The sequence below is a fragment of the Myxine glutinosa genome, chromosome 8 (assembly GCF_964187855.1).
Source record: "Myxine glutinosa chromosome 8, kmMyxGlut1.1, whole genome shotgun sequence".
Lineage (NCBI taxonomy): Eukaryota > Metazoa > Chordata > Myxini > Myxiniformes > Myxinidae > Myxine > Myxine glutinosa.
Genome location: NC_136268.1, coordinates 29,586,786 through 29,613,563, shown reverse-complemented (window position 1 = coordinate 29,613,563; position 26,778 = coordinate 29,586,786). Strand labels below are relative to the sequence as shown.

At 45.0% G+C, this 26,778-nt stretch overlaps 1 protein-coding gene across 2 annotated transcripts in view; it reads right to left on the bottom strand.

The window, feature by feature from the left end:
• The window catches only part of TTC17 (tetratricopeptide repeat domain 17), a 56,685-nt gene that overhangs the window by 15,755 nt on the left and 14,152 nt on the right, over positions 1 to 26,778 (bottom strand). For both annotated transcript variants that reach the window (XM_068124175.2, XM_068124174.2), the window contains exons 8-15: positions 23,219 to 23,358; positions 21,553 to 21,713; positions 21,355 to 21,467; positions 20,270 to 20,446; positions 10,468 to 10,568; positions 9,255 to 9,429; positions 2,830 to 2,904; positions 264 to 488 (exon numbers count right to left, since the gene is read on the bottom strand). In XM_068124175.2, the coding sequence (XP_067980276.2) occupies positions 264 to 488; positions 2,830 to 2,904; positions 9,255 to 9,429; positions 10,468 to 10,568; positions 20,270 to 20,446; positions 21,355 to 21,467; positions 21,553 to 21,713; positions 23,219 to 23,358 (1,167 nt within the window). The remainder of the gene's footprint in view (positions 1 to 263; positions 489 to 2,829; positions 2,905 to 9,254; positions 9,430 to 10,467; positions 10,569 to 20,269; positions 20,447 to 21,354; positions 21,468 to 21,552; positions 21,714 to 23,218; positions 23,359 to 26,778) is intronic.

Here is a 26,778-nt window from a genome sequence, read left to right as displayed (position 1 = left end):
ATCTAATGCAATTTTATTCCAGGCTACAAGGAAACAAAAGATGAAAATTTTGAAAGGGGTGTAGACTTTCTATACTTATAGATACTGTACTGTACGTATGTATGTATGTGTATATGTATGTATGTATGTAAAAGCAAGAGCATGTCCACATGGACAATTAACCCAATGGTGTTGCATAAAAGGAGTCTTGCTCTTGCTGCATTAATACTGTCGAAATTTACAGTTTCAGTGTGTGGTACCCTTTGGAAAAAGAAAACACTTGCCTCAGAATCATTGGTTTTCGCCGCCAAGAGCAGCATTTCGAGCGCCTGATCAGGCCGTCCCGAGTGCATCAGTACACTAGCGATGCTGACGAGGGGAATGTCGAGCCACTGGAGCGGAGTGTGGTGCAAGGAGCGGTGGAGGCAATCCACACCCCGGCTCACACGACCCTGTCCTACCCAGTACAGACCCGAAAACAGCTGGAATAGCCACACCGGTTCTGTGTGCTGCACAACACGCAAAGCATAACACATGAGTGTAAAGCCAATAATAGAAAACTACAAAGAAACAAACAGGTCTCATCACCACCACTATGGCTGAGAAAAAGCACTGTTGACATTTCAACAGCATCAGCTTTGCACCTACGTCAAGTTATAAACTACCAGACAATAATCCGTCCTTAGTCAGGTTAATTTCCCCACTTTCATTCTGACTTGTAGTACCAGCTTCCACCAGGTAGTGGCGTGAATACACAATTACATAGGAATAATTTCCTCCACCCCCACCCTGAGCACCCGGGACCATGGATTTTCTTTTTACCCCTTTAGGGGTTCCCGTGCACTACCCTACCCCTCCTCCGAGTACAGCTAGCAGTTTTCAACTCGTTCCATCCAACAGTTCAAAAGCACAGAGAAGTAAAACAAACAGAAACAAGTACAGATACATTAAAAGTACACCGCCCCCATGCCAAATAAGTAAATATCCTCCAGCGCAGCAATACTGCCGTGCAGCTCATAGCGACTGTATTGGGAGGGAGAGGTGTGCAATAATTGATTGATCAATTGCATAATTAAAATCAATAATAAAATAATTAAGCAATTGGCTAATATCATATCTAAACCACCAGTGCTTCATCCGAAGCTGTAACTTTTAGAAAATTAAGTAAACGAGCAGAGAACGGCCCGTGCAGGGGCTGATCCGAGGATCTCATCAAACCGTCCGATCGGTAGTAGCGGCGGGCGGTGTGTACAAAAGGCAGGGACTTAACGCAAGCTGATGACTCACGCTTACTGGGAATTCCTCGTTCATGGGACACGGTCTCAAGCCCCAGTCCCCATCACGGATGGGGCTCAGCGGTTTACCCGAGCCTGACTGTGAAGGGCAAGGTACACGCTGGCCCGTCTAGTGTAGCGCGCGTGCGGCCCCGGACTTCGAAGGGCATTAAACGTTAATATGGTGACGAACGATGCATGCTTGCTTATCATGTACTCCCTCACCCAGCTCACCTGTCTCACTCCCTCCTCGGCCCAAAGCATGTTTTGCTTCCTTCCGCTTCACCTGACGTGTTTAACATTTTGGTTTGTTATAAACTGACCATACCATGACGGTCACGACCCGTGCACGTTCTTGTTCGCCTGTTTGTTGTGAGATCTTGTCATCTGACTTCCCTCTCTCCCCGTGTTGTCTCCCACTCCCTCCATTGCATGTTTTATGTGTCTGTGCATGTTTTATGCGTTTTCATGTTCAATGTTTTAGCTCTTACACGAGCCTCGATTCTGTATACAAAAAACAAAACAAAAAAAAACGTTCATTAAACATTAAACGTTCATTAAAGGATTACGAAACGAAAAACATTACGAAATTACGTTCACACCGTCACATCAAACACTACCGTGAACACATACATCGTCACAACATCGTCACAATGAACGTTATGCGAACGCGAATGTTATGCGGGAGTCCAAACCTGAGAATGCTGGAAATCAAAGCTGAAATTGGGAAAACTAAATAGCTTATTTTACTCCCAGGGGTCCCAGGATTACCCACCCAAAATATCTTTGCGATCGGATCAGCAGTTTTTACGGTACCTTCGAATGGACAGACGGACATTTGGTGAATTATAGTAAGACAAGTCATTAATCAAATTTTTCTTTATTTATTTATTAATCAATACATAATTAATTGTCATTACTGAGACTGAGAACGGCACTCAGTAGAGCACATACCTCCACCAGGCTGAACAGTTCACACTTTGTATCCCACTGATGGGCCGAATGTGTGTCCGGATCTTTCCCAAAATCTAATCAATTAATTCCTTGTCACACACCCAACCTGTCCACCAAGTTTCGTCCAAATCCGTCCACAACATTTTGACATATCCTGTTCACAAACAGACAATCACAAACAAACACCTGTTTGCCTTGTGTTTGACCTCCATTTAAAGGTTAGATTGAGCATCAGCAATCAATCAATAAATACAAGGAATGATGAAATACCAGGAGAAAACAAGGTTGTGCTGCACAGTCCTATCCAAAGCAAAGTGGGAAATCCAGGATTTTAAGCCAAGAGGATTCCAATGAACAGTTTTGATAAATCACAATAAACCTTCAAACATTTCACAAGTTTATCAAAACATTTTTTGCAAACAAAAAGCAAAAATCGGTTGTTTATAACTCAGAAAAAAAAAAACCCCAGCCCACAGTGCACTATTCACTCTGTCAGGAAACCGACGGCTTCATGACGAACACTGAAACACTAGAATGAAAAACTTGTTCACAAAACAACAAACACCTATTAAATACACTTCACTGCCACTTATTAAAAATAAGAAGATCCAAAGAAAAGCACCTGCTGCAGAGCCACTGCCAAAGAACGTGGAATCAAATGATCATCTGTGATGCTGGGAAAGAGATCTGCCAACCACTGCATTCAGGACATCAGGATCGGGTGGAGGAAAGAAATGCTGATCAGTGTCTGAAGACTCAAAAACCAAACATGCACAATGGAATGCCATTTAAACATGTTTGTGTGTTCACAGGTAGAGAACAAATTACCTTGTATACAGTTTTGGTAAACAATTTGTCTTCTTATGTCATGGGGTTAACGTTATGGGGATTAACGTGGGGTTCATTACAAATTCGTTATCAGAATTAATGTTGGTGTTTTGGGAATGCAAGTAGCAATGACGAGGATCGGGTGTACAGGAGGCTGTCTCTCTTTTCCATATTTTCCCTCTAATTAAGACACACTTAATCATCCCCACTGTCATTTCTCACCTCCCTCACACATGGCCGTACCAAGTGAGTGAATCGCGTACGTTCCGATGACACGACAATAACACGTGAGTAACTTTGTCACCATGGGGTTGCGTATGTGACCCTCACGGTGGGGGGGGGGGGGGGGGCGTGGAAGAGGTGAGGGGGGAATCTCAGCAGGGGGGAGGGGGGGTGTGGAAGGGTTGGGACTATGAAAAGCAGCCACACTCAGGCACCGAATATAGTGTGGTCATCAGAAGAGTGATGGGTGAGCATCAGAGACAGGGGTGGTGGCTGAGAAGACAAACTCGAAGAGAGTCAGGAGGAGAGACATTGAGTCAATGCCTGGAATGTGCCGCACGAGTGCAGACCTGCCTGCCCATGAGTGCAGACCTGCCTGCCCATGAGAGTGCAGACCTGCCTGCCCATGAGTGCAGACATGCCTGCCCATGAGAGTGCAGACCTGCCTGCCCATGAGAGTGCAGACCTGCCTGCCCATGAGAGTGCAGACCTGCCTGCCCATGAGAGTGCAGACCTGCCTGCCCATGAGAGTGCAGACCTGCCTGCCCATGAGAGTGCAAACCTGCCTGCCCATGAGAGTGCAAACCTGCCTGCCCATGAGTGCAAACCTGCATGCCCTCAGCAAGAAAGGAAGGCCACATTACCTCTGCCTCATCCAAGTCATCCATCCTGTCTATTCTTTCCTTGTCTGAAAGTTCCCTAACAAGGCTGCCTGTGTTACATTTAGTTTAAGGTTTAGAAATAGGTACCGTTTCTGTCCAGTTAAGGGTGTTTACCGATCACATTTTTCTTCCTCTTTTTTAAGCCTCCCCCTATAGAATAGGAGAAGGCTTATTGCTCTTGTAGGGTTTGTTTCTACAATTAATGCCCCCAATTTTTGATGGTACCCCAGAGTTTCTTAGATCCCCTAGGAGAACTAAACCACCATTTAGGATTTTTTTCTGCCAATTTACGAGATGCAACTCAGAAGCCAGAGACTTTCAGAATGAAAATTTGCCCCAACAATGGGAATACAAAGCATGCTGGGTTGACAAAATTTTTTACCTTGACCTAATTTTGCAGGTTATGGCCTAATTATATATATTTAAACATGTTTCACCAAACTCGACTAAGGCTTGTCCAATTGGAACAAAATTGCCCTCTCTAGATAGCCCATTCAACAATTAATTTACATCATACCCCTCTGAGTTAAAGGTAAAGGTCAACTGGTGGTCTGGAATTTATTTTTTTTAATTACCGTCCAATTTGAAGGTAAATTCTTTGATTTTTTTGGCCAATCACAACGTGTCGAAAAAAATTCCTGGTGTCGATTTTCGATCTTGCAAGTGATGTCACACAATGAAATGAACTTACCTTGATTCAAATGGCAGTTTTACATAGAGAAACAGTGTATTTTGAACTTGGATTCCGATACCGATTCCACCATCATTAGTAACTCTAAAGGTTCTCAGTATGTTGAAACTGATCAGTGGGATTGTGAAGAAACTATCGGAGTTAAAATTAGTGATGGAAACGCTTTCAGGGCAATTGTGGAGCCGTAACATTGAGCCTCATGCGAGCGATTCAGACTAAATTGGTGTTCGTGAAGATGCAAATGTCGGTCGCATGTTCACTACATATTGGTTGCTTTTGTTTTTCCATTCAATTGATGGTTTACCAGGGATTTTGTATGAATTGATAAATCAGTTATATTACTCCAGAGGAAATATGGCAGACACAGCATGGACACTGATGACCAAATGGGCAACGAATGCTTTGTCCCACCTTCGCAGGCTGATCCAGTGTCCTGTACATTACAGGATCATCCAGTAATGTACTTTCCCGGAACGCTATTTGTGTCTGGTCATACTGTGTTGATGTCCCACCCCATTGGAGGGGGTTTGTGGGGGGTGGTGAAGGGGAGGTGTGGGGTGGTCATGTGTATTGTTAGGTAGGGTGACGGTTTATGAGGGATTGCAGAGAGAAGTGAGGTGTGGGATGGTGGTGGGTATTGTGGGGGTGATGATTGATGGGGGGGATGGTGGAAGGGCGGAGAAGGGAGGAGTGTGGGTGATCGTGGGTATTGTTAGTTATGGTGACGTGGTGGATGGGGGATTGCAGAGGGGGAGGGTGGTGGAGGGAGGGAGGAGTAAGTGGTGCTGGATGGTCTTAGTTTAAAACGACGGCTGTTTCTTCCTCTTAATCGTGAGGGTGGCATCCTCTCTCAATCGTGGTGACCTACAATACCTACCAATAATCACAATACCGACCAATCTCTGTCGTTTCATAACTGTTCTGGAAAATGTTCTGAGCACAAAATGGAACATTTTGGAGGCCCGTTCCACCATTGAGTATTTCGGACAAACCTCGTCCAATTTGTGGCAACCCTATGATCTTTCGGCCATTGGTGTAGCATAAAAGTGTCTTGGTTTGTATTACTAAAACCACGAAGATGATTTTGACTTAATTGCAAAATTACCCACTTTATAAATACTAGGGCGTGCCCGTACGTGGGTGCAAAAAAACATGCGTGCAAACAACAACAAAAAAAAACGTTGAAACCACGTGGCAGTAACGACCACAGAACCCCCCCCTCTATTTACATGAAATGGTTTGGTCCATTCGCAAAGCCAAAGCGAACGGCTTGCGAGTACGGTAGAACCCCCCCCCCCCCTCTATTTACATGAAATGGTTTGGTCCATTCGCAAAGCCAAAGCGAACGGCTTGCGAGTACGGTGACCATACCTTGGGAACCACTTGTCCGATTAATTTCAAACCTTGAAAAGGCACATCCTCGGGTCCCCAGCAATATACCTGGCAAGTTTCAAGTATATCGGACCCGTGGTTGTCGAGAAACAGCGGTCACAGACAAACACACAGACACACAGAGATTACTGGAATTATAGATAGATCAAATCGGAAAAAGCCATATTTTGTAGGGTATGAAGGGATACATTAGCTTCCAGGTGGTCTGAGCATTCCTTTATGGAATTTAAAAAAATACCTTTCTTTATTAAATGTATATGTCCCCCAATTAGTTTTACTTATATTGTATTAATTTCACCTTTATTACAAGTACCCCTTTGTAAAGATAAAGCATACAATAACATAATGCTTTGTTGTTGTTCGAACGGCATTCTTCTTTTAGGGATAGCATTGAAGTGTTTGCTTGAATGTGGGGTCAAAAAGGATTCTCCAGCCATATGATACAACTCATGAGATGCTTTCCAATAAGAAAGAGCAATCCGAGATTGCCGACCCTTGCCAGGACGTGTTTTCAGTGGTTTTTAAGGCTTTTGTGTTAAAACAAATATGGCGGCCGAACCACGTGGCCAATGACGTCATTTTTTCCCCCTCCACCAATTTATCCCATGATGATGCTCAACAAATTTCATCTGATCGGATGAAGTTTTGTACTTGTCGAATTATGACGTCATAATGAAGGCACCTATGACATAATTAACATATTTTATTCCCCATGGAGAGTTCTTTACAATGAGCCATGTCTCAATTTTTTCTATGCAGCGCTTTCAGAGATAGAGGTGCAAAGTTTTTTGGTTTTTCCAGCATGGCGCCCATACCACGTGACCTATGAAGTCATAATTATAATTAAAAAATTATACAGGTGGAGTTGCACCTATGGTGAAAATTTCCTGTCAATCGGACCAATGGTTGCAGAGAAAATCATATTTATTCTGTGTGGACAAACAGACTCAAATGCAATACCCTCTCCTCTGGCGAGGGTAATAACATCACCATGAATGTTTCTACGACTACCCAATCAAATCTCTTTCTTGAGCAGGACGACAGTTTGTTAGGTATCTGAGGAAACTATCCATTTTATTGGCTTTGTTTAAGGAGTCTCATTAGGACTACAGAGGTCTGGGCCTTTGAATGAGAGTCTTGTGTCCAGCAGCAGGCTAGAAGGGAATCAACATCTACAAAACAAGCTTGGGGTCCCCCATTCTCCTCCATTTATATAGATTATATATTGTTGCGGTTTTGAGTTTTGTATAATAAAGGTTAAATTTCCCCCTCATAGTTAGTCACACAAACAACACGGAGCCTCGCGATAGTTCAGTTATTTCGTAGTATGTGTGAGAATAGTCCTTTTCCTGTGTTCGTCTTGCGTTGAGTAGAGTAATGAGAGTAGGTCCTTCTCGTACCTTCATTGCCTTATCCCGCCTCCATTGCCTTATGCCTCTTATGCCTCTTTGTGCTTCCTTTGGCTTTTTGGCGCGAATTAACACGAGGCCGGCCTGGAGGGTCGGGTCGGGACCGAATGAGGGCAGCGAAGAAGCCGACGGTAAGCGCGAGCCGCCAATCAGGGCTCACAGGGTGTGGCTGCAGCACTGTGTCACAGTACAGGGCGTGGTTGGAACGTTCGAGAAGGCTCAGGACGTGTCGACATAACCGTTGCGCAAAGCCACCAGGAGCAGTCGGGCGTCGAGCAGGAGTGCGGTGGGTTGAGAAGAGAAGAGGAGTTGAAGGAGCGCGGTCAGCAGTGGAGTTTGATAGATACGAGATCGGAGAAAGACGCGCATGAACCAAGATACGCGCTCGTATTAAAGTGGCGCTCGGTTGAGCTTGAAGCCGAGCCGCTATTGCATTGGGTTACGTGAGTGATAGCGTGCTGGTTACTAAACGCGCTGTGGAACCGCCCAGCCGCGCTGAGAGACGCGTACATTTCTTTCCTGCCTCATCTGCTGCCTTTGTTCGAGGGATGCGCTACGAGGATCCTTCCACCACCTGCTGGCCATCTTCGCGGGACGTGCTGTGACCGAGGAGAGCCGGACGAGGCCGTTCCTGGACGACCAAGTCGGCGCGTTTGGCCTGAACATCATCCTGCCTGCAATTCCCTTTGTGAGTGTGAACGGGCCCAAGTCTGGGAATTAAGACTGCTTAAGTTCTGCTCTGTGTCTGCTTTCTACGGCTTGTACATAAGTGTAAATAATAATTAAACCTGGTTATTCCTTTTATTCGACCGCCTTGTGTTTTCCATCATTGACTAAGCGTGGTACGAATAGAACCGCTCTAATCGGGGTCCAATATTAACGGTGACTGCACGGACCACGTGGTACGCAATCCACTCGGTGTACTCAAATTACACGTGGCTCGTGCGAGGCTTGGTTCCCCGCTTCCGTGGCGGCGCAGGTATTTAGGTACGAGGGAGACTTGGTCCCGAAACCCTACCTTGCGTTTGCCCGGAAGAGGCGTTTCAAGTCTCGGTTACGCCAGGCCCAGAAAGAACAATGGGGCTTAATCACCCCTTAGTAAGGGTAGGAAGGGCGGTGGAAAACCGTAACAATATGATGCCTGTCTTGCACACTACAGTAGAGAAGTGTGCTGTTTGGTTGAAAGTAAACAAGTTTGGAAAAAGGTAGAAATGTGAGGGGATGTGCGGGGCTGGGGATGGGGGGAGCGGGGGAGAGGAGGAGGGGAGGGGACTTCAAATTGTGGCATGACCTTTTTGTTACATGACTTCTGATGTTTCCGGATGCATATTGATCATTTAAAAGAAAGAAGTCGCAAACAGCGCTCTTCAGGCCCTGCACACCACCAAGCAAATTGTGCCCTCCCCCACCAGAAAAAATTCACAGGTGGCCTCTGTCTGCATGTGTGCGTGCAATTTTTGGTACAGCTTCTCTGGTGTGTAGAATTACCTTCCGAGACTGTGCTATCCCACCCTTCCCTGCAGGACTTCAAGCAGGCAGTGCACCACCATCTCATTGCATCCCATGGTCTTACCCACAATCGCTAATACCCCAATTAACCGTTCCGAATCAAATCTTCTTATTTGCAGATTACAGTGTTTCCTTCCCTCCTCTCTGCACGTTCGTTCATTCCTTTGCTTATTGTGTCCACGAGTTGCCACCGCTGTCACAGTTCATATCCTCAGTCACCTTACTTTTCCATGAGCCTCCACTTTGTTGAGGAAAAAAAAAACTGTACTACATTTTACAGGAAGAGCTCAGCCAGGTAGATGCTGTGATGACTACGTTATAATGCTGAACAAACCCGTTGCAGACTGTGATCCACATCAGTAGAGGTAACATTTCTCTCCTGCAAGAGAAGCAAGTGTCTGTAGGAGTCACGCATACGCAGTGGTGCAGATAAGGAGCTGCACTCGGGCTCAAAACGTCCTGCAACACCCTCGGCCAAGCGACGCAGTTTCATCCGAGTCTGCTCCACACTGGCCCAACAGTTGGTCATAATATTATAGTGCACAATGTCAGCGACACAAAATGCCGCAAGTGATTGAACAACCATTGCAAATGCAACTATGTTACTGGGACTAGTGTTTGAACAAAGATGGGTGAAACTGCATTGAACATCTTCTAATTCACAAATCCTAGACCATATCCCAATCTTACAAACGACACTAGTGCTCAAACTTAAATATCATGTTCCTGATTAATTACTTTGTTAATCAAGTACCATATCACTCTTGTGGTGATGCATATACGAGGTCTGACAAAGTTGCTGGATTGACATTTTTTCCCCGAGATATGGCGGCACTGGCTTGGGTTTCGTAATTGGATGTGTATCATAATCTTCCCTTTAGTACGGTGTTAGCCGTTGTATTGATCGGTTGTGTTTTGTAGCTGTACTGGAGTTTTGTTAAAATTATGTGTTACAATTGTGTTCTGAAAATGGACAAATTTATGGAAGAGAATAATCATCAGGTTTTTTGGTAAAACAAAATGAAAGTGGCACAGACATTTTTGACAAGTTGAATCCGGCGGTGTATGGGGAAGACAAAGTCAAAATCACACGCGTTTGAGTGGGCCAAGAGGTTTGCCGAAGGGAAGAGAGAATGGACGTGAATAATGACGCGTGGTCGGGACGCCCATCGATTGCCAAAACAGACCAAAATGTCGAAAGGGTAAGACTGCTGGTCCGATCTGACTGAAGTCCGAAACTCCAATGAAAGGAACTTGTTTTGCATCAATAGAAGAGATCCAGAGAGCCATGACCTTTCAGAAAACGACTTCCAAGGGTGCTTTGAAGCATAGCAGCAATGTTGGCAAGCATGCACGGACTCCCAAGGAGATTACTTTGAAGGTGACCATGAAACATAATTGGAATGTTTACAATAAAATTTTCTCTCGCTTTCATTATGAAACATTGCCAGACCTCGTATAACGCTCTTTCTTTTGTTTGTTTGTTTCAACCTGTGATGGAAGAAACTGTTGCTTTTATCTGCAGGCAGATTCATAACATGACTTACTCCAATCCTTTACGCTCGAGGGAAGGGTAGAATGTGAGTGTGCCATTGGTGGAGGCTGTGGAGTGATGCAAGCATTCACGCTGTCCTGGCCACAACCAACCCTGATGGAGAAAACATGAACCAAATGGTCATGCGAGGAATTTACAAAAAACATACAATAAATAATCACCATTTTTGCATTCTCTACAAGATCGAGGTTCATGGAAGAGCAAGATGATAAAAGGTAGGAATTGACAGTGGAGTACTGGGGCAACTTTTGGACACAAAAAGCAAGGAAATGAGTGAAGAGGAAGAGGGAATGAGAAGGAGAGAGAAAGACATTTCACTTTTTTTTTTCGTCTTTATTATTGCAAGGAATCTTTCTATACGATTACAGATTGATCTTTAAGAAAAACTTGCGTCTTAAATTGCAAAAGAAAAAATACATGGCACACATATTTTGAAACCGAATAAAACTAGAAAGGTCATAGAACACAATACCCCATGCAGTGTTTAAGTCTATACTTCAAATTTAATAAAATAATGATTTTAAAGATCGTTAAAAACAAATTCCGGAAGTTTAGGGCGATTGAAGCAGTTTTGTACAACACCCTATTCAATATGCAAGTACTGCTAAACTGGAGGTACTTAGAAGTACATGTAGAAGTACTTAGAATGAGTTGTGTTCAACAGTGTTCAAGTATATACTGTGAACCCTCAAATACCGTGGGTTCCGACCAACCTATTAATGTTCCGATTTAGTTATCGCGGTATTTCATTTTGGCCAATCGTGGTTTTAGAGCTGAGATGACTCATTGTTTGCGTCTGTGTGTAAGATTACCTCCTATTACAAGCCTTTTGCTCTTTCTCATGAGTCTTTTGTTGTATCCCGCAAACCGTTAATTGTAGTAATCAGACCAGCATACAGAATGAAGCTACATTTAATAAAGAACCGTCATCAAACAGGAAATGACATACTGAAATCCTGTAATACTAGATCTAAGATCTGCCACACAACAGTTAATGACGGCACCCAAAGGTAAAACGATGGACAAAATTAATTGTGCCAGGAGGCAGAGAAAGGTTATGACATTGTGCGAAAAAACCCTAGTCGTTAGATATGTTAGCAAGTGGTGAAAATGCAGCATATGTGGGCCACCATTACAGGATCAATGAATCGACTGTGCGATAAATGCGAGTCAAATATCTGTGCAAGTGTTCCTGCCAGCAAAGAGAAAACGTCTCATTCCAGTCCCGTGATTCTCACATTGAAGGGATGGAAAACGAGCTTCATGTTTGGATAGACGACCAAATAGAAAAAAAGTGCTTCGAGTGGACTGGTGATACGGGACTCGGGCGAAACCGTTGCGAATTTACCACTTTGAGTGGACAGGTGATACAGCACTAATCATTGCGGATTTATCAACGTTTCCACGAGGCTCCCAGGGCCGAAGGCTACAGTTCAACCATGGCAGACCGTGATGCTGTGGAGAACTACCCACAGCATCATTGGAAGTGACAAGGAGGCGATTTGTTATAGAATTGAATTTAAATAAAAGAAAGATTGTAAAAGCCATATAAACACATTAATTCCGGAATTCATCGCCATTGACGCAGTGCCTATTACACCACCCAATTTAACATGTCCATTAGTTATTCATGCCTATTGTTTGTGCCCTTTGTAATGTTCTTAAAAACAGTAAGTTTCCTGTTTGGAATGGTTTTCAATTCTGTTTGACTACCGGACAAATCCAAAATATTATTTTACTCATCTATGCGCATGCACACAACCCAGAAATTTCCCGAATTACGAACCTCCTATTTGCAAACCTTCAACCTTACGATCCACGTTTTTGATAGCAAAAATTCGATTTACAACCTAAAATCCCGACAAACTTTTGCTTGATGTCAGTCAACTCGGTTTGAGTGTTCACCACCATCTTCCAATGTTCACCACCAATTTGAACAGCTGTTCACCACCATCTATTATCTTCCCCCATCCAAAACCTTGATCTTTTCTATGCCTGTTAAACTTTTGCTTGATGTCAGTCAACTCGGTTTTCAACTATGAAATCAAAACAACCCAGGGTTTGTTCATGATCTTTTCATCAAAATTTTGATCGTGTAATTTAAAATAAACATGCATCTCAACTACAAAATGCCACAGCATCACTTGCTTACATCCGGGATGATGACGTCAGAGCGTCGCTCCCTTCATTTCTCCGAAGCGGCTACGTCATTACGTTTGTGCTGAAGTGCAGTATTAAAGTGTGTAGTGAAATCGTATTCGTACTGAACCCGGGGGGATGCTCGCTGCTCGTTGACACCGCTAGGGGCGCGACTATAAGACCCGCTGCTGCGGACGGTGCTCCGAGACTTCTCCTGTGACACGTTACATCTGGTAGACTCGCTAACGGTACGCCAGCATAGAATATTCAGCTTGCTTGCATTGAATGTTATGAATGGTCCCATGTGATGCCACATCTTATGCTTATTGCATTTCCTGCTTTACAGGATGATGTCATGATCTAAATGGAATTAAACCACAAGTTGGACTAAAGTTGTGTGGACCTGATTGGTTTTCCACAACACTTAATTCCATTTATATCTACCGACATGGCTGGCAACAAGACGCTGGCGGTTGCCATATTCTGCGCCGACCCGCAAGCCCCGGATGGTGGCTTGCAACTGAAGCACTGGCTTAGAACATTGGAGCATCATTTCGAGGAGCCTGAGACCGCGCCGACAGCTGCCGCGAAGCTAGCAACGCTTCATTCAAAAATCGACTACAAGGTGTACAATTCCATCGCTCAATTCGCGACGTACGACCTCTCGATCGCGGAGCTCAAACGACTGTACATAAAGGAAAAAAGCCTGGTGTATGCACGATATTTGCTGCAAACGCGACGTCAGCAACCCAACGAGGCGATGGACCACTACGCCCAGGAGCTCCGGCAGCTCTTGCTGGACAGCACCAGGGAGCCACGGACTCCTGCGCAGTCTCAGGATGATCTTCTATTAGACGCCTACATTGCAGGGGTCTCCTCCCAGGAACTAAGGCTTAAGCTCCTCGAGAAGACCGACCTGACCTTCGCTATGGCACTCGAGCAAGGGAAAGTATACACCGAAGCGCGGATGCAATCGAACACCTATTATCGCACGCGCCTCTTGGCGGGAACTACGCTACACGCACGGCCGGAGAGTGCTACCGCCGAGGACGCGGACCTGCTCGCGGAACTCCGGGATGCTCCTGAGGAAGACCCAGTCCTGACGGCTGCCACTACGGCCAGACCCAAGGCCTTACGCGGGACCGCCTGCTTTTTCTGTGGGGGGCCACGTCATTCCCCGCCCGTGTGTCCGGCACGAGACGCAATATGCCATTTGTGCTCGCAAAAGGGACATTACGCGAAAGTGTGCAGGAAAACCGCACGCGGCTCACGGCCGCGCGCGACCTTGAATGGGCTCATTGCGGAGCCTACGAGCCGAGCCCGAAACCCGGCGCCTTACCCGGCTTCGAAGGGCAGGGCCCCTCTCTGCGGGCCCCTGGGCGCTCAGACGACCTTGGCGGGCGTCACCGGACAGCCACCACAGTCTCATTCTCAATCGGGCACGAAGTACGCGTCCTTGACCAAACTCCGGGCCACGCAAGGGGCTTTGGAGCCTCGCCAAGCCCCAGCGGAACGTTCTCCTCGTGTCGTCCACGAGCTAACGGTGGCCCTCACCCCGGAAAAGGCGATTTCGAATACTACGGAGGCCTTTTCCTGCCAAAAGTGTCAAAAGGCGTTTTCAAATACTACGGAGGCCTTTTCCCGTCAAAATTGTCAGATTTTGAATCGCGAAACACCGGAATGCATGGGAAAGCCCTCTGATGGCATTAATGGATTCCCCATGGACAACGAATACTCCGGCCACGACCGCAAAACTGCTGCTGGCATAGGATCCACCCGCGAGGCTCGTCCGACCCATTCGGGGGGTTCAGTCCCACTCCCAGCAGGCTCGTCCGGCCTGGCTCAAGCCCTTATTCCCCTCATGGTCGAAGGCCATTGTGTTCAGGCCTTGGTGGATACAGGGTCTACGGATAGTTTTATCGACCAGCGACTAGTGCTCAGGCATGGATGGCGGGTCTGGAGGTCTACGAGACGGATCTTCATGGCTTCCCAGGGGCTTCGACTCAGCACGAAGGGGGAATGCCGATTGAAACTCGTGCTAAAGGGACGGGTTTTTCCTGATGTACACCTTATGGTTTTACCTGCTTTATGTGCTGATATTCTGTTAGGACACGATTTTCTTAAGTTGCATGGACGTCTGGTAATGGAGTTTGGTGGGCCTGACACGCTTGTTGTGGGGGCGGACGACGCGCTTGCGGTGTGTGCCCTAGCGCAAATGGACATCCAGCCGCTTTCGCTGTTCCCCAATCTAACCTCCGACTGTACCCCTGTCGCGGTGAAATCACGGCGCTACTCTCGCGCAGACATGCAATTCATGGCGGACGAAACGGCTCAGCTCTTGAAAGACGGTATCATAGACCCTAGCAGGTCGCCGTGGCGTGCCCAGGTCTTGGTGGTGCGAAGCGAGGCCCACCGCAGACGCATGGTAATCAACTATTCCCAAACGATTACCCGCTTTACACAGCTGGATGCCTACCCCCTTCCGGGGATGGACGCGCTGGTGCAACAGGTGTCCCAGTATTCGGTCTATAGCACTCTCGATCTCCGTAGTGCGTACCATCAGATCCCTATCTCTAGGGCGGATCGTATCTATACCGCTTTTGAGTCGGGGCAGCGGTTGTACCAATTTACTCGATTGCCTTTTGGGGGAACGAACGGGGTCTCTTGTTTCCAGAGGGCCATGGATGACCTCATTGCGAGGGAACACTTAACCAATGTTTTCGTCTACCTCGACAATCTTACGGTTTGTGGATATGACCAAGGGCACCATGATGCTAATCTGAAGCGCTTCCTTGAGGTCGCGCAGAGGTATTTTATTTATTTATTTATTTTTCTTTGTATACAAGATCGAGGCTCGTGAAAGAGCTAACATTAATCACACAAAAAGACAAACCGACACACAAAACACAAAAAACAAGGGGAGCGGTAGACAAGATGGGGAGAGAGGGGGAAGGACACAAAAGAGAGGGGGAAGGACACAAACACAACATTTGAGAGCAGGGACATCGGGAGGACTTGGGGGGGAGGTGGGAGAGGATTAAAACATATGAACACTGCAAGGACTCTGGGGTGAATTACCGGGGGTAGAAAAGATCAAGGTTTTCGATGGTGGATCCTATGCCCACTCCACCCTCCAGTGAGGTATCACTTAACTATGAACGAGGATAAGTGCCAATACTCCCTACGCACGATAGATCTTCTGGGGTACACCGTGACCCATGGCTCTGTCGCTCCGAATAAGGAGCGTCTGCGACCTTTGCTCGACATGGCCCCTCCCTGTGATCGGGCGTCCCTGTAGCGCGCTCTCGGGCTATTCGCCCATTACTCCAAATGGGTGCAAAATTTCTCCGCGAAACTTCGCCCCCTCGTGGCCTGCGACACCTTCCCACTGAGTCCGGCCGCATTGGCGGCCTTTGAAGGCCTTAAGGCCGACATCGCCCGTGCCGCCATGGCGACAATCGACGAGAGCGGATCTTTCGTCCTCGAAAGTGACGCCTCGGATCAGGCCATCGCGGCGACCCTCTCCCAAGGAGAGCGTCCGGTGGCTTTCTTTTCACGGACTCTTACCACCGCTGAGCGGAGACACTCGTCCATCGAAAAGGAAGCGTATGCGATCGTCGAGTCTATTCGGCGATGGCGCCCGTACTTACTCGGGCGGTGCTTCCAAATCATCACGGACCAGCAAAGCGTCTGTCGCGACTGCGCTATATGCGCGGAAATCAAACCGCGTTTCTATAACCCCCCCATGGGGACTCTGGTTAAGGCTACGAGGCCGTGGGAACGCTTGGCGATGGATTTCAAGGGCCCATTGCCGGTGTCGAGCAGCTCTCGCTATCTGCTCACTATCGTCGATGAGTACTCGCGATTCCCCTTTGCTTATACGTGTGTGGACATGACTGCTGCCCGGTGATGCGATGCTTACAGAACTTGTTCTCCATGTTCGGGTACCCGGCCTATGTCCATACCGACCGGGGTGCGGTCTTCTTGTCTCAGGAGGTGCGCGGCTATCTGCTCCAAAATAACATTGCTTCTAGTTACACCACGCCGTACAGACCCCAGGCCAATGGGCAGATCGAACGCTTCAACGGGATTATCTGGAGGGCCGTCATGCTCAACCTCCGGACCCTCGGCCGGGGCCTCGATAAATGGGCTTGGTCGCTACCTGCGGCGTTGAACTCGATCAGGGCTCTCCTGTGTACGTCAACCAACCAAACTCCCCATGAGCGACTTTTCCACCACCCCAGGAGCACGGGGTGTATACGGTCTTTGCCCAGTTGGCTCGCTGGGCCCGGGCCGGCCTACCTTAAACGGGCGGTTCGCGCGAGCAAGTTCGACCCCCTAGTGGACAAAGTGCAGATTCTCCAGGCTAATCCTGAGCATGCTCGTGTGATGACGGCTGATGGCCGTGAGACTACTGTCTCCGTACGTCACCTTGCCCCATGCGGGGTCGCCGACCCGAGTAGGGAATCGGACGAACCGATCGAACCCATCTATGACTATGGACTCTCCCGACGCTCCCATCGCCGAAAGTCTACCGACCCTCCCCTCACCGAGTCTACCAGGGCCCGACGACTTGGCGTTACCCCCTTCGTCACCCGACCCTGGTGGCGCCTCCGACGCCGGGGACACAGGGATACGTGATGCCGTCCCCGGGGAATTTCGGACACGTGCTGGCAGAGAAATTCGCCGCCCGGCCCGGTACGGTTGGGTCGACTGATGCCCTGTTCCGCACCCTGTTCGTGCTGACGCTCGCTCGCTTCTAGCCGCACTGCCGTATAATTCTGACGGGGGGGAGAATGTAGTGAAATCGTATTCGTACTGAACCCGGGGGGATGCTCGCTGCTCGTTGACACCGCTAGGGGCGCGACTATAAGACCCGCTGCTGCGGACGGTGCTCCGAGACTTCTCCTGTGACACGTTACATCTGGTAGACTCGCTAACGGTACGCCAGCATAGAATATTCAGCTTGCTTGCATTGAATGTTATGAATGGTCCCATGTGATGCCACATCTTATGCTTATTGCATTTCCTGCTTTACAGGATGATGTCATGATCTAAATGGAATTAAACCACAAGTTGGACTAAAGTTGTGTGGACCTGATTGGTTTTCCACAACAAAGTGCATAATTTTATCACACTAAAAAACACAATTTGGTGTCTGTCTGCGTGATGATTTTTGACGGCAACACATTCGGTCGTTATTTATCCAATATCAACCAAACTTTACAGGAGGACTAAGGCTCACACAATGAAGGTTGTAGCGAATTCATTTGCCCCCTCCCCAAGGGGTTTTACCCTCTAATGGGGTTGCGTGTTGAGGCGTATGTTGAGGCCTTGTTAAGATAGCTTTATCGTAGCATTTTCCAAGGCCGCTTCTTGTAACAAATCGGAACAATACACTCTCCTGTCTTTCTGTCTTCTACAGACTCCTCTCCGGCCTTGCCCCCCCAGCTCTATCTGTGCTCTGTCCCCCAAATATTCCTATAGGTCGCACAAGATCTGCCAGCAACCCTCTTATGGTTAAACTGCCAAAATCAAGACTCTCTGCTCACCTTCACTCTTTCATTCCCCTTTTCTCCCGCCTCTGGAACAAACTCCCCCACTCCCTTCAATCCCACTCCTCCCTCCAGGTCTTTAAAACAGCTGTTCACCACCATCTCTTATCTTCCCCCATCCAAAACCTTGATCTTTTCTATGCCTGTTAATTCACCCCAGATCCACTTTTTTGAAATTCCAACTTCTTTCCTGGAAGTCCTTGCAGTGTCCATGTGTTTTATACCTCTCCCACCTCCCCCCAAGCCCTCTCCCTCCCACGGTTCTCTCGATGTCCCTGCTCTCAAATGTTGTGTTTGTGTCCTTCCCCCTCTCTCCCCGTCTTGTCTACTTCTCCCCTTATTTTGTGTTTTATGTGTCGGTTTGACTTTTTGTGTGATTAATGTTAGCTCTTTCACGAGCCTCGATCTTGTATATAAAAAAAAACCCCCCAAAAAAACAACTAAATATAATAGCATAATATTAATGTTATTACAGAACAATATCAATATACTAATACGAATAATACTAATAATAATAATAATAATAATAATAATAACAATACTAATAATATCCCGTCTCCCCAAGGGGTTTTGCCACCTTGAACAAACGGTGTGTTAATGTGTATAAACAAACAGGTTATTGTACCGTTTTCGTGGGAGCATCCTACCAAAAGTAAAAATATTATTAACCACAAACACGTTTGATTACGTTTTAAAACAGAAACAAATGCTGTTTAACACTAAACTGAAAGAGGAAACTCAGGGTTTGTTCAGTTACCAAGCAGCAAGCTAGCGCTTGCCAAGCCTGCCATTCCTTATCAACGGTTTTGAATGGAGTGCTTGCTCGAAATGCTTAAAGCACTTGGCGATATCTCCACAAAAAACTTGGTAAATGACCACACCCCCCAATGTTATTGAGTCCCAACCATAGATCTACTGTAATCTATATATACCAGTGAGGAATGACCCTTTCTGCCGATCAGGTAGGGAACGGGTGTACTCGTTTACTCAAATGTTCTTGTGCATTACAGTACGGTACTATGCTGTATTCATCCATAACAATGGCTCCTAAAGGGAAGATAAGTGCCCAAGGAAGTGATACGAGTGGAAAGAAAGATAGGAAAGTGGTATCTTTATAGAGTAAATTAGAAATTATAAAAGGTTTGATGCTGGTTCTCGCCTTACGGATATTGCATATGACTTTTGCCTTGCAAATACAACGGTGATTATGATACGCAACACCAAAGAAACGATCATTGGATGTGCTAAATGTGTGACATTCCAGTGCAGTGAAAAATCACCCAAACACATAGCTGGGTAATGGAAAATATGAAGTATTTGCTAAGTGTTTGGATTGAAAGCCAAAGCCAAAAATTGTTCCAGTTAACACAATGGTCATTAAAGAAAGGCCAATAGCCTTTTCAAAGACTTAAGAGTGCAGTGAGGGTGAGAGTTCCGCGATGGAGACTTTGGCTGCAAGTGATGGGTGGTTTGCACGTTTTAAGAGGCACCATAACTTGCATAGCTAGAAAGTGACGAGTGTTGTTTCGTATTGTTATTATTATTATTATTATTATTATTATTATTATTACTGTACCTTTTTCAATATTTTCACCATTATTGTTGAATTTTGTGGTGGGAATTTATTTTTGGGGAACACATCCCTCCACTATATCATTAAATCTGTGTGAATATCACTCATGATTTACAAACGTTCGATTTAAGAACTACTTTTCAGCAACACATGGATGGTGTTCATAAATCGAGGCATTACTGTATTGACGTTTGGATGGATTATAAAGTATATTGCGCTGACAGCAAGTTTATGGTCTTGTGGGAGCCCCCATGATCCAAAATCGAAAATCTAAACCTGAGCCATTGTGCGGGCTACTGTCTTGTATTCATGTGTGAAGTTTCAGAACAATCAGCCATGTGGGATGTTAAGGGAGGTGTAGCAAACAAAGCAAAAAGTTAAGAGGGACGGATGACCGGATGGACTGATGGACAGACATCAATTAATCACGACACATTTTATAAGTTAATCTCTTCGAGAATAGAGATAAGACCTAAAATAATATTCTACCATTGAAGAAGAGACCATGCACATTTGTGAACACCTGCCTGTGTGTTTGGACAAAGTTTAGGACTGGAACAAGTGGGCTTGTTAGAAACTCCATGTCCATTGCTTCCTCCACCTCTACCTGCTGCATCACCATTCTCTCCACCACCTCCTACTTCAACTCCTCCTGCTGTTGTTGTCACTTTTGTAGTCCCAGCAATGCTCTCCTCTTGGCCAAACTGCAGGAAAAAAAAATGGGCCAATACCCCATGGCGCTCACCTGGTAGAATAAAGCAGTATACACTACACCGACTGAAGTTATTTTAAACAGTATCTTATTTTGGGGGGCAACCCCTCCATATACCCCTTTACACCCTGATTTGTTAATGCCATGAACAAACTTTGGTACATCACAGGTGATGAACGGAATGTGGTGGTCAAGTTTCATCGTAATCGTGTGTGTAGTTTCAGAAAAGCAGGCAAATACCTATTTTTGGGGGTGGGGAAGGGTGGGCGGGGAAGGGTCAAACCTGGGCCCACTTTGATCCCCTTATACCCCGATTTTTACAGCATAGCCCATTGAGCAAAACCGTCTAGAACAGTGTTTATCCGTCTGTATGTATGTATGTATGTATGTATGTATGTATGTATGCATGTTCCCTCAAACATATACCAATTAGAGCTGAGGATCTGGTCATATGACAGAGTGATGTGATTATGTCGGATGCCATTACGGCGATACGGCGGCTGACTCAGTTCTGTAAGTAAAACTTACCTCACGGATGTCTGGATTCCTCCAAATTTCTTTGTTTAATGTTATAAACAGCATTAGCGACTGTTTAAAAAGCGAATCATGTGTGTTTGTGGTTTATAATATTTTACAAGCCCGGCTACGCTGCTGTTAGACTTTCGGTCTTGTTTTTAATGCCATGAACAAACTTTTGTCACAACATCACCAAATGTCATTTTAGCCAAGTTTGGTCACAATCCCATCAGCAGTTTCGGAGAGAAAGTTGCAAGTGTTTACGGACTGATGGAGCACCATCCCATAAGCTCCCCAGAACTACGTTCCAGGTGAGCTACAAATTAGAATTCTCCCACAGCACAACCTTCCTCAAGCTGTGCGGTATGTTGTCCACATACTCACCTGTACACGCTCCACACTTTCCAGCCCTTCCCCTTTGGAATAGCGCACAGGTTGATCCGATTGGCAAAGCATGATTTTGTCTCTCTCACTCAACTTGCACAACTGATGGTTTCCTGCAGTGAAACCATACATGAATTACAGGAAGGTCAATATACTCGTACGTCACTTGACTGGGTGTCCTTGGCTTAATTCACGTACCAGAGTGAGTGTCCCTGGCAAGGTGAGTTTCATGCAAAATACTGCGTAGCAGTTGCTCTTCCTGGGAAATCTTAAGCCGTTCCAACTGTTCCTGCTGCTCCAGATACAGGTCATGTTGCCTCTGGTATTCCTTCAGTTCACTTAATGTGAGCTGGAGAGACCTTTTCACACAGCCAATGGCCAACATGTTACAAGCACAGAACGACACGTTCATTTACATGCATAGCACACTCAACATCTGCTTTTTCAAACAAGTTTGGCACATCGTTTATGAAATGTTTTGCTCACATTTCTCAGATATAATGTATGCACTTTTAAAACTGACACGTGGTAAACAATGACAGTGTTACCTTAACAACACTACTACATAATTTTAATTTGAGCTACCAACAGACACCCCAACCCTCCGGGCAGCAGTACCTTCTCGGCCCACCTTGGGTCGGCAAACTTCTGTGGTACATTCTTGGAAATACACTTTATAATTTTTGCCATTTTTTTTATCACAACATACTGCATCACAAGACGAGAGAGTTCATGTAACATGTTATCCAATGTCGTGTTAAAGTACATACTTCAATTCAAATAAAATTTAAAGAAAACAAAATTGCAACAGTGTTCGAAGGAAGTGGTTCAGTTTGGCATAACTAATATGAAATAGGCAAAGCTTAGAAACAAATGAAATACTTTAGAATTTCCCTTTATAACCCATTATAATTACCCTTTAGAACCCTTTCGAATCACCCTGTTGAACCATTTGGAACCCTCGAGAATTACAATTTAAAACCCTCTAGAATTACCGTTTAGAATTACCCTGAATAACCATTTGGAACCGTCTATAATTACACTTCAGAACCATTTTGGATTTGCCTTTAGAACCATTTATAATTACACTTTAGAACCATTTAGAATTACACTTTAGAACCCTCAAGAATTACACTTTAAACCCCTTTCGAATTACACTTTAAACCCCTTTCGAATTACACTTTAGAACCATTTGGAATTACACTTTAGAACCATTTGGAATTACACTTTATAACCCTTTAGAACCATTTAGAATCCTTTACAATTACACTTTTGAACCCTTTAGAATTGCATTTTAGAACCATTTGGGAATTAGACTTTAGAACCCTTTAGAATTAAACACGGTGGGTTCGAAAGGTTCTTCATTTTTGACGGATGGATGGAAGGAAGGACAATCAAATATTGAAGCGGCTTCACCACTTTAAAAAGTATCTCACTCCTCTCTCCGCATATGTGATCAGGACAAATTCAGAGACAAAGTACGGATAAACGGGTAGGTTTGTTTTCCGATTCGTGTTCAAAATATATCATTAAATTTCAATAAGATGTTCCTTGATAATAAACTGGCGTTTGTAGACAAACAGAGGACAGACAATGACCAATTGCTTAACTTCGCTTTTCGCTTCGCGTGAGCGGGGTAATAAAGGAAGAGGACTTATAATACCGGGTACCACCACGTCAATTTTAGAGTTTCGGCGACAAGTCCATTATACTAGGAGATAACAAGCACACCAACCTGCCCCCTTCCCAACTCAAAATAAATAATTTTTCATCAGAAATACCCGCCTCAAATAACTCAAAATAAATTCCCAACTCAAAATAAATAATTTTACATCAGAAATACCCGCCAAAGCCATAACCTCACCGATGTTGCGCCTCAAGCTTGTGTTCGAGCTTTTGCTGGCACAATACCGCATGTTGCCGTTGAGCTGCGGCCTTGAACCAAGGTTGCAGCATCAATGCCTGCTGGTAGAATAGGACCGAATGGTTGTACTCGCCAAGCATCTGGAATGAACGCACATGAGAATGTTTTTTAAAATCAAAAACAAAGTGCCCTTTGTAATCAAGAGGAAATTTTCTGACAGATTTAGGTAGGAATAGGTAGGGCTTCCACCAGTGATCACCAGTCAACAAAATATATAAAACAAGCATTCTGAGTATTGCGCTGCAACACATGTCCCCTACCAAAGTTCAAAGTGCCATAACTTTGTCAAAAATGATCGAATATGCAAATTTATGCACGGTTGATGCTGGTTTTCAAACTTGATCTGAAGTATGCTGAGACACATGTGTGTCACGCCTCGCCTCGTTGATAAGCCCGCAAGGTCGCTCCATGGAGCGGCCTACACGGATTGCACTGTGTGAATTATATAATTACCAACTCACAGTCTGAGGTACTAGCGATTCAAGAGATATCCGTTTTTTAATATTTTCGTTTAATTAACGATATCTGCCAAACCACGTGACCTATCGCAAATTCCAAAAGGACATTTTAGTAGACTGACATGCTGAACAGATCTGTGAAGTTTCCCCTCGATTGGATCAAAAATGAGGGAGGGCCTCGGTTTTAAAGGTTAATGCTTAAAAACGTCATAACTCTGAAACCATGTGACGCATGATGTCATGCTCGCTGACTTATTTGTTCGTCATGGGTATGCGATTCTGCCTGTAAAGTTTGGCCTCGATCTGTTCAGCCGTTGCAGAGAAAAAGGGGTTTTCGTGTTTTCACGAAAAACAATATGGCGGCCGAACCACGCGACCTGTGACGTCATAATTACCATTAAAATATTCTACAGACCGAGTCCCTCCTACGGTGAAAATTTGATCCCAATCGGTCCAATTATTGCAGAGAAAATGTTTTTTAAAGGAAATTAAAACTTAAAATGGCACTGAGTTAAGGATCATCAGAATTATCAGAATTACCAAATTTCAAAGTGCCATAACTTTGTCAAAAATGATCGAAACGTCGTGAGGTTCGAACGTGATCTGTAACTTATCATGAGGAAACCATGTACCAAGTTTGAAATCATTAGCATTAAGAGTTTAGAAAAAAAGTCCGGAAAACTGTTCTTTGCGTGACGGACTGACAGACGGAGGGACGGAGTGCAAACCTATAGTCCCCTCCGGTGTACACCGGTAGGGGACTAATAAAGGATTGGCAATTATCTGACAATATTTTTGGTGAAATGGTAAAAATCATTGCAGCTGTCATTTGTCAATACTAGGGCATGCCCGTACGTGGGTGCAATGCCCGTACGTTGGTACGTGGGTACGTGGGTGCGAGTACGGTGACAATCCCCCCCCCCCCCCCCCTCTATTTACATGAAATGGTTTGGTCCATGAAATGGTTTGGTCCATTCGCAAAGCCAAAGCGAACGGCTTGCGGAGTTTGGTAAAGAAATCGCCATAGCTCGGTAACTACTTGTCCAATTAATATGAAACCTTGAAAAGGCACATCCTCGGGTCCCCAGCAATATACCTGGCAAGTTTCAAGTATATCGGACCCGTGGTTGTCGAGAAACAGCGGTCACAGACAAACACACAAACACACAAACACACAGACACACAGAGATTACTGGAATTATAGATAGAATATTAGGAAGCCATTTGTCCATAATTCGAAAAAACCTCATGAAAATTCAAAGACTTGCCCTGATGTTTGGAAAGTGTGTTGTTCAATTATACCAATCAAGGCAAGGAAGGCCTGGGTGTAGTACTGTAGATAGGGCTGGCAGGATGGCCTCGAGCTAGCTATGCACATTCACCTCCAAGCTGTCTAGCCTGTGTTTGAATCCTGACATAGCTATAAACTGTCATCCAGGTATTTCACAGGCAGGGCAATTCATCAATGTGTGTGCTGCCCCTCAGATGGATGTTAAACAGGTGTCCCATCTGCCAGCATTTGTTGGTGGACATTAAAGACCCCATGGTGTCCTTCATGGAATAGGCCAGCTTTTGCCTTTACAAATTACAGCATTAACAAATTACAAATTCCTGCCCTAACCAGCAGAGGGAATTGCATCTGCCGTACAACCACACACTCAGCCAATGATGCTTCCTCACAGCTTAAAGCAAACGTAGAAGTACTGTCGATGAATGCGTGCCGTCATAAATTCAGTTCAGCTCTGAAGTAGTCAAGTACCAGGGCTTCTTTTTGGGGACCCAAAACAAACTCAATTTCTGAATTTGATTATGATGTGACAAAGGGATTCCCGATTATTAAATGAAAGGTACACATTATCAAAAGTGCACTCCGGTGGGCGAAGTTTCCATTGCCATTCCGGGAATTGTTGTTACCTCCACCACCAAAGGTGAATGGAGGTTATATTTTCACCCCTGTCTGTTTGTCTGTTTCTTTGTTTGTGAACAAAATATCTCAAAAAGTTGTGGACGGATTCGGACGAAATTTGGCAGAGATGTAGCGTATGTCACAGGGACGAAATGATTATATTTTGGTGAAGATCCAGATTCGGAACCGGCTACTAGAATTATTTAAGCGATTCTTCACCATTGGGAGATCGGGCCAAAAACTATACAAAGCAGGATATCCCAAAAAGTTGTGGACGGATTTGGATGAAACTTGTTGGACAGGTTGTGTGTGTGACAAGCAAGAATCGATTCGATTTTGGTGAAGATCTGATTATGGCTTCAGATATGAGAATTATTTAATTTTTTTTTAAAGTGATTCTTCATCATTGAGTGATATGGCTAACCAGGCGGAGGGTATGCCCTCTACTGAGTGCCGTTCTAGTTATTGCTGTTGTTGTTCTATTATCTTAACGTCCTAAGGGACGACTACAAGCCAAAAACAATATAAAGATAATTTTTTTTTCTTGAGATTATAAAAACGAAAACTTGAATGAAATGAAGGACCAAGAACCTCCAGGCAAAAGGTGGTCCACAATCGATATCGACCAAATAGGAAATGTTACCGATCAATACTTTTCCCACTGCAAATACTCGTTAGTTTACACCATTGATGGAAAAAAATACATTAATGATAAAACTATTTCAAATCATCTGCAAGATTTTGTTGTTTTTTTTGTTTTTTTTTCCATACAGAGTCTAGGCTTTTGTAAGAGCTATAAGATTGACGTTTGAGTCTATTTGTTGTACCTAAAGTGGAAGCGGGAGGGTCAAATGTTTTGGGTACTATCATCATATCAATGACCTGTGAAACAGGGTCAATACTAGAGTTCATAGAACATGTTACCCCATGCAGTGTTCAAGTCAATACTTGAATTTATATGAAATAACTATTTTAAAGATCGTTCAAAAAAATTCCACAGGTTTAGCGCTATCGAAGCAGTCTCATACACCACCTTATTTAACAAGGCCCAAGTACTGCTAAACGGAAGGGTTTTGGATGTGACAAGGCGGCGATTTGTGTTCTACAGTGTTCAAGTATATAATTAAATTAAAATA